Source organism: Ursus maritimus, unplaced genomic scaffold, assembly GCF_017311325.1.
Source record: "Ursus maritimus isolate PB19 unplaced genomic scaffold, ASM1731132v1 scaffold_8, whole genome shotgun sequence".
NCBI lineage: Eukaryota > Metazoa > Chordata > Mammalia > Carnivora > Ursidae > Ursus > Ursus maritimus.
Genome location: NW_024426996.1, coordinates 81,116,544 through 81,127,686, shown reverse-complemented (window position 1 = coordinate 81,127,686; position 11,143 = coordinate 81,116,544). Strand labels below are relative to the sequence as shown.

Below are 11,143 nucleotides of genomic sequence, written 5' to 3'. Positions count from 1 at the left end.
AAGGGCGGGGCCTCGGCGAGATGCATCGTGGCAACGCCGAGGAAGGCCCGCCGGCTGCCGTAACAGAGCATGGCGCCGTCCGCGGCCGGCCCTGCGGACGGCCGTGGAAGATGACGTTAGGAGGGGGCGCCGCACCTCTGTGGCGGATGGGCGCGGCGTCTTGGGGCGCAGGCTGGCGGGTGTCCCGGCGCGCGGCGAAGCGGAGCGCGCTTGCTGGGTTGGCGGACGCCCGGAGGCGCCTGCCCCGCCGCCTGCGCTCGCTCTGTCCCCGTCGGGCCGCGACGCAGACGGGTCCCAGGCCCGCGCCGGCGGGCGTCCAGGATGGCCCGGAGGGAGGCTCACGTGTGCTTTCCTTGCGCGGGGCTCCCAGGCAGGCGGTCCAGACCTTCTCGCCCACCTTTCCGAGGGAGCATCCTCCGTGCAGGCCCTGCGGGAGGGAAGTTTCCAAGGTCAAAAAGACATTTATGACAGTCTACCAGGCGGTCCCGGTATACATGCCTGCATGCTTTCATTTGTTCTTTCCGCGAAGTGCGCCGAGCACTTGCTTTGTACCCGGTGCTGTTCCAGGTGCCTTTGTGGGTTCTGCGATCCAGAGGTGGTGGGTAGTGTGCAGTAGTGAAGGTGATGTGGAGAGAGAGCTGGGCAGGGGGAGCCAGGAGTGGCGGGAGGACGGAAGCCCGGCCAGTCTCTCTGGTCTCCAGTGCTGCTGTGTTTACCGTTTGCCGGGCAGCTGTCCCAAGAAAGGACGGAGCTGCAATGCGTGCAGCTGCTCCCTGTCCTTCCTTCCTGTGGCTTGTCCCTGACACCCACGCCTGCCAGACTTGGGTCTGCCCTTTACAGATGCCCAGAGTGGGGAAGAATCAGCCCTGCCTTGGGGGACGGAGGTGGGGGGGTGTACCACTCCCAGGCTTCAGCCAGCCTTGGGAATAATCAAGGAAAGCGCTAAGTTGAGTGAGTGCCCCTTTGGCGGGAGGGGGCCCTCTCCACCATGGCCAACCCTCTGCTTCCTCTCCAGCTTCCAGAGGTCTCTGCTGGAGACATGGCTCAGAGTCGGGATGGGTCTCTGGTGGACCCGGAGGTGCTCTTGAGTATGGTCACAAACTGAGAGGAGTGGGGACTTGGTTACCATGGCGTGGCATGGCTGGGGCCATCTCTCTGAGCAGGGGTGGTTGAAAGAAACTGCAGGCAGTGCGCAGGAGTAAGGGTGATCTGCACAGGGAGAACCTCAGTGACTCAGGAAGGTACGCCCTTCCCAGTTCCTCCCCTCCCTCCGCCCCCCTCCCACATACTTGTGCCCCCTCCCCCATCATCTCCAAGAGTGCCTGTGCCCAAATCTCCCCTTCAGACCTAGTCCCTCCACACCCACAGGCTACATCTTTCCAGTTTATCAAGACCACTGTGGGGAGGGAGGTGGAGAGGTGTGCTATCACACTTCCTTCTGGACCTTGGCCGCGGAGAGGTCTGCAGTCCAGACCCCTCAGATCAAATCCCACAGCTCATCTCTCTCCCCAGGCACCTCCCCCCCCACCCACTTAAAAGTGCATTGTATCTGTAGTCCTTCACTGTAAATAGTGCAGAGCATACAAGTGCAATATTTCTTCCAGTAGTCAAAAATCCTTGTCTAATTTAGCAAAGAAGGTCCTCCTGTCACCAACTAATGGGTGAAATTCTGAAGTAAGTGTGCTGGAGCTTAAAGAAGTTACGGTTTTATCATGATAATTCGAGGGTAAGAGAGAGTTTCAGAGTGGATTACATATCAGATTTAATGATAACGCATTCATTGGGAAAAGAGCAGAGTGGGATGCAACTTCATTTATCAAATAATGACTGAATTGTAACTACTGGGCGACCAGAATGAAAATCTTTGTTCACTGTATGCAATGTTCATAACAGCTTTATTCATAATAACCAAAAATTTGAAATAATCCAAATAACTCTGACCCTGTTTGTAGCTTTCTCTGGAATATGTGGTACTTGGTGTATCTGAGTCCTCAGTTCTATGTCCTTGAAACCAATTCTGGGTCATCAGGAAAAATTCTACTTAATCACTGGCTAAAGAAAGAGAGAAGACAGACCACTAGGAGGTGGTATTTGCAATATCTAAAAGCAACCACGGATTAACAGGAAATCCCATAGATGAATGGGAAGGGAGAAGAATCAGCAGAGAAACCCAATCACTTGGGAAGGACTCCAAGAGATGCTTAAACTCATCAGGAACCTGAAAAGTCCAAATTACCATAACAAGATGCTCATTACACCCATGAGATGGCAGAATTAGAAAGTCAGAGTTTTGTTTTGTTGTTTTTAAGTCATCTCTGTCCCCAACGCAGGGCTTGAACTAGGGACCCTGAGATCGAGAGTCACCTGCTCTACAGACTGAGCCAGCCAGGCACCCAAAAGTTTTTGTTTTTAGATCTGGCTATCCAATGGTCCCAAACCATTTGCTGAAAAGACTACTTCTCAAATGAACCACATTTGAACCTTTGTTAAATATCTGTTGTCCATATGTGTATGGGTCTATTTCTGGACACTTTTCTATCCTGATTTATTAATCTATCTGTACACTTCGATGTGGGAAAGAAACTTAGGTTTCGACGCTGACGGCCAAGAAAGAATTCTTGAGACATCTTTGGTGCAAAAAGGTGATTTTATTAAACCACAGGGACAGGACCCATAGGCAGAATGAGCTGCACTGGGGTCCTGAGGGGTGCCCAAGGTAGACAATTTTGTATAAGCACAGGAATGAAGAGAGGGCATCAAGTTTCTGGGTCTTATTACCATCCTGGCCAGGGTACTAACTTCCACCCAAAAGGCCGGCTTTCTCCTCCCCATAGATTAGCCACGGGCTAGAGGACCATAGCCTGAGCAATCGGCATGAAAGTGTTCCAATAAGACCGTACTCCTTGAAGAGCCTGTGGAATGAGAATAAAGGAAGAGGAGAGAACGTACTCACCAAGTTTGCACCGCGGCTCAGAGTCCACATGAGACTCTGGACTCAAAGCCCCACGTTGGGCGCCATATGATGTAGGAAAGAATGTTAGGGTTCAAAGCCGATGTTCCAGAAAGAATTCTTGAGACATCTTTGGTGCAAAAAGGTGATTTTACTAAAGCTCCGGGACAGGACCCGTGGGCAGGAAGAGTGGCACTGGGGTCCCGAGGAGTGGCCCATTATGTACTTTCAAGTTGGGAGGGGGTTAGGGAGAGGGTAAGTCGCTAAGGAATTTTGGAAGCAAGGTTTCCAGGACCCTGAAGGGGCCAGCTATTGGTGGGAAAAGGTCATTTATTACCATCTAATAAACCCTTAGTCATGAGACCCTTCAGGTGTATACCGGCGGGCCATATGCTTGGGGGGTGACTGCCAACACGTATCTTGGGGGTGGAGATAAGGGAAGTTTCCAAAGGAATTTTTCTATGTTAAAGTAGATGTACAGGATCCTGAGGGTCAGGCTAAGGTCGCCTGTTGCCCTCAGTACAGTATTAACATCGAGGCAGCTGAGCTCCTAGAGGGGGGGTCACTCTGCCTGTTTCAAGGACCTGTCAATAGGCTGTAGGTAGGAAGCAAATTTAATATTTCTCTTCTGCCTCTGTTCCCTACGTCACACTACACCACACCACCTTTATCACTGTAGCTTTGTGATTAGTCTTGAAATCAGGTCTATTTGTTCTCTGACTTTGTTCTTTTGTAGTTATTTTGGCTATTTTATATTCATTTGCATTTCCGTATATATTTTGCAATCGTTTGTCAATTTCTAGAAAAAAAAGTGTGGGTGCAGAGTTGTTCACACTGTTTCACTATTAACTTTTTTAATGTTCATGCAATGATAACCCATCTTTATTTCTGTTATTAGTAATTTGTGTCCTTTTATATCTTTTTTAAAAAGTTGAAATATAATAGACATATATTTGTTCTAAGTGTCCAACATAACGATTTGATACTTATACATGTCATTCTTTTTTTCTTAGTTAACCTGACTATATCTTTTCAAAGAATCAGCTTTTGGTTTCATTGATTCTTTCTATTGATTTCCTCTTTTCGGTTTCACTCGTTTCTGCTCTAATTTTCATTATTTCTTTTCTTTTGCTTACTTTAGATTTAATTTGCTCTGCTTTCTCTAGTTTCCTAAGGTGGAACCTTGGATTATTGGTTATAGATATTTCTTGTTTTCTTTTTTTTTTCCAGATTTTATTTATTGATTAGAGAGAGAGCATGAGTGGGGGAGAGGGGCAGAGAGAGAGGGAGAAGCAGACTCCCCATTGAGCAGGGAGCGCCATGTGGGGCTTGATCCCAGGACCCCGAGATCATGACTTGAATTGAAGGCAGACGCTTAGCCAACTGAGCCACCCAGGTGCCCCTCTTTATTTTTTAATATATGCATTAAATGCTATAAATTTTCCTCTGAGCCCTGCTTTCACTACATCCTACGAATTTTGGTAAGTTGTGTTTCATTTTCATTTAGTTCAAAATATTTTTAAATTTCTCTTGCAATTTCTTCTTCGACTTATGTTATTTAGAAGTGCGCTGTTTAATCTCCAAGTATTTGGTGGATTTTCCAGCTTTCTTTCTGGTATGATTTCTAATTTAATTCCATTGTTGTCTGAGAGGAGATGTTGTATGGTTCCTATACTTTTAAATGTGTTAAGGAGAGCATTATGGCCCAGAATGTGGTCTGTCTTGGCAAGTGTTCCACCTGAATTTGCAAAGGATGTGTGTTCTGCTGTGGTTGGCTGACGTCTGTAGTCCGTTATATCTGGTTGATGATGGTCTCAACAGCGTCCTTCCTGATTCTCTGCCTACCGGGTCTGCCCACTTCCAACGGGGTGGGTGGGTGTTGAAATCTCCTACCACAATAGTGGTTCCTCTGTTCTCTCTTGTTCTTGCCCTGAGATGTATTCTATCTGATATGAACATAGTGATATCAGTCTTGTTTTTAATCAGCATTTACACAATATGCGTTTTATCCAGGCTTTTATTTTCAGCCTTTCTATGTGTCCTTATGATGTAGTTGTGTTTCATATAAACAGCATATAGTTGTGTTGGTTTCTTTTTTTAAAAAAGATTTTATTTATTTATTTGACAGGATAGAGACAGCCAGCGAGAGAGGGAACACAAGCAGGGGGAGTGGGAGAGGAAGAAGCAGGCTCATAGCAGAGGAGCCTGATGTGGGGCTCGATCCCAGAACGCCGGGATCACGCCCTGAGCCGAAGGCAGACGCTTAACGACTGAGCCACCCAGGCGCCCCTGGGTTTGTTTTTTTATTCAGGGTGGCATTATTTGTTAACTGGAATATTTTGTCCATTATCACTGAATAAAACTCACTGATATATTTATTCTCTCCTTTCGAGTCTTCTTTTGGACTGATTATTCCTTATTATTCATTTTAACACACACATTCACTTAAAAGTTATTCACTCTGCTTTTTTTAGTAGACTCACAATGGGCCTGCGTAGCTTCTTGTTGTTTGAAACGAACAATAAAAGCAACTTCTTATGGCTCGATGATCTGCCATTCATGCATCTGAAGAACCGGACAGAACCCGAAACACAGTTTTTCAGGCAGTGCGCAACAGTGGTCCTTGAAAAGGGGACACAAGGAAAGCTCTACAATGTCCCAGGCTACTCCTGGAGGAATTTTCCAGGCTTCAGGGGAGGGATGAGGAGCCCAGATAAAGCCAGGCAGTAACCCTGACTTGCAGGAACAGAGCTCAGAAGCTGGGGTGCCCAAGGTGAGTAGCAGAGTGCCGGAGACAGATGGGCTGCGGAGAGAGGAGTTCTCAGCTGGTCCTCAGCCGAGCGCTGGTCAGAACACGCACGCGCAGCGATCCCCCACAGCGAGGAAAGGACCACTGCACGCGAAGGAGGACCGATCCCCAGAGTTCACCCGGGGCCAGAAAGGGGTTGTGCTGCCACCAGCCACGGGTGTTGAGGAGAATCTTCAGAAAACTACTGCCTCGGAGGCAGATACGATTGGCCTAAAGATTGTTCTGAGCCCATCTAACAACATGTAAAAGGAAGACCCAAAAGGATCAAATCGTGTCCAAGTAACTTGGCCGCATTCCAGAACAAGCTGAAAGGTATATATAGGTACAGAAACTCGCTGTGACCCCACATTGCAAAGTTTACAATACCCGGCATCCACCAAAACTTACCACACATGGAGAGAAGCAGGTAAATACCACTCATAAGGACAGGAAGCACTGAGTTCTTCAGAACTGAATCAGAAACGACACAGACGGTAGAATCAGTCACAAAGACATTAAAGTCACAGCTGTATTCCGAATGTTCAGGAAGCTACAAGATTAAAAATGTTACGCAGATGTGTGAAATTGTGGAATCACTGTATTGTACACCTGAAACTAATATCACACTGTGTGTTAACTACGCCGGGATTTTTTTAAAATGTTAAGTAGAGATTTAAAAAAAACAAATGAAAGCACATGTCCATATAAAGACTTACAGGTGAGTATTCAGAGCAGCTTTATTTGTAATAGCCAAATACTGGAAATTACCGAAATGTCCATCAACAGGTGAATGCAGAAACGAGTTGCGGTTTTTCCATACGATGGAACATTACTCACTAGTACAAAGGAAGGCAGTATTGATTGATACACCCAACAATGTAGATAAAACTCCATGTAATTATACTAACTCAGAGAAGACAGGCAAAGAATAGAATGTATGATTCTACTTACATAACACAGCAGAAAATGCAAACTAATCTATAGCAACAGAAAGCAGATCGGTCGGTGTTTGTCTCGTGGCGAGGTGCCAGGCGAGGAAGTGGGGGTGATGAGTGTGTTCACACGATGGTGTGATGACGTCACAGGTGTATACATGTCAAAACTATCAAATTCTTATTGTATGTCACTCATGCCCGATTGAACCTGTAAAAAAGTGACAAAATAGACTTAATACCTTCACCCCTCTGTCAATACAGGTCTTTTGGGTATTTTATCTAGAACAGTTAAACTCCATTTACCCTTCCCTGATGTATGTGTTGTCAGATATCTTACGTCTATCTTCTTGTTGTGGTTTAACGTAGTCGTATTTTCTTTATCTTTCCCACCAGATGTTCCCCTTGCCTTGATCCTTGCTTACCCTCAGATCTTCCATCTGGGATCTCTTTATCTCAGCCTGAACCACATCCTTTGGAATTTCCTTCCTGAAGACCTTCTGTCTGTGTCTAAACATGTCTTTATTTTGCCTCATTTTTTGGTTTAAAAATATAAACTTTTTTTTTTTAGTGAATACATATGGAAATGTGCACAAATCATAAATAGGCAGTTGAACTTGCACAAAATAAATACATTGTATTCTCCAACAGCTGAATCAAGGACTAGAGTATTACCCACACCCTGGAATCACCCAATTGCCCCCTCCCCATGTAATCCGTGTAATGTGCTGCTGAATTCTGTTTGCTAGTATTGCGCTGAGGATTTTTGCATCCGTGTTCATCATGCGTGCTGGTCTTACAGTGTCTCTGTCTGGCTTTGGTATCAGGGTAACGCTGGCCTCACAGAATGAGCTGGGAAGCTTCTCTCCCCTTCAATTTTTGGGAAAAGTCTGGGAAGGATTGGTGTTAATTCTTCTTTAAATGTTTGGGAGAATTCACCTGTGAAGCCGTCAGGTCCTGGGCTTTGCTCTGTGGGAAGATTTTTGATTACTGCTTCAGTGTCCTTACCAGTCGTAGGTCTATTCAGACTTTCTATGTCTCCGTGATGTAGTCTTGGTAGGTTCTGTTTGCAGGAATTTGTCCGCTTATCTAAGTTATCCGATTTGTGGTGTACAACTGTTCACAGTACTCTCTGGCAATCCTTTTAACTTCGGTAGAATCAGTAATATGTTCCCACTTCATTTCTGATTTTAATAATCGGACTCTTGGGGCGCCTGGGTAGCACAGCGGTTAAGCGTCTGCCTTCGGCTCAGGGCGTGATCCCAGCATTCTGGGATCGAGCCCCACATCAGGCTCCTCTGCTGGGAGCCTGCTTCTTCCTCTCCCTGCTTGTGTTCCCTCTCTCTCTGGCTGTCTCTATCTCTGTCGAATAAATAAATAAAAAAATCTTTAAAAAAAAATGATCGGACTCTTTTTTTTTAGCCCATATAGTTAAAGGTTTGTCAACTTGGATGATCTTTTCAAAGAAGCAGCTTTTTGTTTCATGGATTTTTCTCTCTTGTTTTCCCATTCTCTATTTTGTTTATCTACATTCTCATCTTTATTATTTCCTTCCTTCTGCTAGCTTTGGGTGTAGTCTGTTCTTTTCTTCCTAGTTCATTAAGTAGTAAGCTCAGATTGCTGATTTGAAATCTTTTCTGTTTTTAAATGTGTTTATAGCTATACATTTCCCCTGACTCTTAGCATGGCTTTCACTGCATTCCAGAGTTTTGTTGTGTTGCAGATTTTTCAACTTCATTTGTTTCTAAGTATTTTCTAATTTTCTTGTGATTTCTTCTTTGATCAATTGATTCAAGAGTGTGTTACTTAATTTCCACAGATTTGTGAATGTTGCAGTTTTCCTCTGCTCCTGATTTCTGCCTTCATCCTGTTGTGGCCAGAGAAGACACTGTATGATTTCTACCTTTTAAAAACTACGGAGACTTACCATGTGGTCTCAACATACGGTCCATCCCGGAAACTGTCCCGAGTGCACGTGAGGAGCACGCATGTGGGGTTGTCGCTGGGCACGTGCTCTCTGTGTCTGCTGCATCTGGCTGGTTGTTTGGGGTGAGTCCTCTGTTCCCTTACTTATCTTCAGTCTGGTTGTTCATCCACTCTTGAGAGAGGGAGACTGACATCTCCAACCATTACTGTACCACCTACTAATTCTTTCAATTCCGTTAGTTTTTGCTTTATATAGTTTGATGCTCTGTCATTGGGTGTGTAAATGTTTATAATTCTTACATTTTCTTGTACTGAAATGTTATTAAAATATACTGTCCTTTGTCTCTTGTAACCATTTTTGAATTTAAGTCTATTTTCTTGGATGCTAGTGTGGCCGGCCCTGCTTCCTCTGGTCACTATTTGCATGGAGTATGTTTTTCTATCCTTTCACTTTCAATCTATTTGTGTCTTTGGATCTCAAGTGAGTCTCCTGTAGACAACCTATGGTCGGATCTTGTGTTTTTATCCATTCTGCCAATCTCTGTCTTTTGATTGGAGAGTTTAATCCATTTACATGTAAGTAATTACTGATAAGGAGGGACTTACTTCTGTCATTGTGCTGTTTTCTATGTGCATTATAGATATTTTTTTGTCTCTCATTTCCTGCATTACTGTCTTCTTTGTGTTTAGTTGATTTTTTGTGGTGAATCGTTTAAATTCCTTTCTCATTTCCTTTTGTGTCTATTCTCTAGCTATTTTCTCTATGGTTTCCATGGAAAGAAAGTTATAACATCCTCACTTCACTTCGTAACAGCTTAACGTCAACAACATACAAAACCCCTGCTCCTTTACAGCTCTGCCCCGTGTCTTTCAGTTGTTGATGCCACAAAATTACATCTTTATACATTGTGTGCCCCAAACATAAGCTAATAATTATCTTAAGTGCATTAATCTCTTAAATTATGTAGAAAACAAAATGTGGAGTTACAAACCATTGCTACATTAGCTTATTAAGTATTATATGTTGGCTTATTGAACATAATAAAGAAATAGCTTATATAACTGCCCACATATTCACCTTTCTTGAGATCTTTATTTCTCCATATGGCTTTGAGGTACTGTCTAGTATCCTTTCATTTCACCCTGCAGGACTCCTTTAGGGTTTCTTCCAGGGCAGGTGTAGTGATCACATCTCCCTCAGCTTTTCTTTACCTGAGAATATCTCAGTCTCTCCCTCACCTTTGAAGGACAGTTTTGCCAGATGCCGGATGCTTGGTTGACAGGTGTTTTTTTTTTTCCTTTTTCTCTTAGCACCTTGAAAATATCAGCCCACTGCCTGCTGGCCTCTACATTTTCTGATGAGAGATCTCCTCATTTTTTTGAGGGTCCCTTATAAGCGATGAGCACATACAAGCTTTCAAGATTCTCTCCTTATGAGATGCCTCTCTTTATGTGGCTCACTCAGGTAAGCATCTGCCTCCGGCTCAGGTCACAATGCTCCTGGGATTGAGTCCCACGTTGGGCTCCTTGCTCAGCGGGGAGCCTACTTCTCCCTCTGCCTGACGCTCCCCCTACTTGTGCTCTCGCTCGCTCTGACAAATAAATAAAATCTTTAAAAAAAATCTCTCTATATATTTGGCTCTCAAAAGTTTGATTATAATATGTCTTGATGTTGCTCTCTTTGAGTTCATATTACTCGGAGTTCATTGAGTTTCTTGGATATTTGTATATGTTCCATTAAATTTGGGAAGTTTTCAGGCATTATTTCTCCAAATATTCTCCCTCTCTCTCTCTCTCTCTCTCTCTCTCTCTCTCCCTTCTGGACCCCCACAATGCCTATGCTGGTCTGCTTGATGGTGTTCCCACAGGTCCCCTGAGCTCTGTTCACTTTTCTTCAGTCTTTTTTCCATCTGTTCCTCAGACTCAGTAATTCTGCTGTTCTCTCTTCAAGTTCACAGATTCTTTCTTCTGCCTGCTCAGACCTGCTGTTGAATCTCTAGTGAATTTTTCATTTCCGTTACTGTGCTTTTCAGCTCCAGAATTAGTTTTAGTTTCTTATCTGCATTTTCTATCCTTTATTGATATTTCATTTTGTTCACACATAGCTTTCTTGACTTTCTCTACATCCTCCTTCAGTTCCATGAGTATCTCTTTTTTTTTTTTTTTAAGATTTTATTGTTTTAAGTAATATCTGCACCCAATGTGGGGTCCAAACTCACAACCCCAAGATCAAGAGTCATATACTCTTCTGACTGAGCCAGACAGGCGCCCCTCTTTGAGCATCTTCAAGATAGTTGTTTCAATGTTTTTGTCTAATAGATCTGCCATTAGGTCTTTTTCAAGTACAGTTTCTGTTGATTTTTTCTTTATCTCTTTGAATGGGATGCTTTCTTGTTTCTTTGCATGCCTTGAGATTTTTTGTTGCAAACTGGACATTTGAATCTAATAATGTGGTAACTCTGAAAATCAGATGTTCTCCCTCCCCCAGAGTTTGCAATTTTGTGTTATTGTTTTTGAGTATTAGTTTTTGGTTTTTTTTTGTAACTA

At 44.0% G+C, this 11,143-nt stretch overlaps 1 protein-coding gene across 2 annotated transcripts; it reads left to right on the top strand.

Moving 5' to 3' along the window:
• The first annotated feature begins 20 nt into the window (after nt 1-20).
• On the top strand, nt 21-10,117 carry LOC103676556. 2 transcript variants are annotated; one of them, XM_040624896.1, is made up of 3 exons: nt 21-449; nt 8,490-8,719; nt 9,908-10,117. In XM_040624896.1, exons 1-3 carry the CDS (start codon nt 21-23, stop codon nt 9,990-9,992), a joined length of 744 nt encoding a protein of 247 aa, XP_040480830.1. In that variant the 3' UTR covers nt 9,993-10,117. The 2 variants fall into 2 exon arrangements, with proteins under 2 accessions (XP_040480830.1, XP_040480829.1); XM_040624895.1 differs by having other exon boundaries at nt 21-488.
• Nucleotides 10,118-11,143: the final 1,026 nt, after the last annotated feature.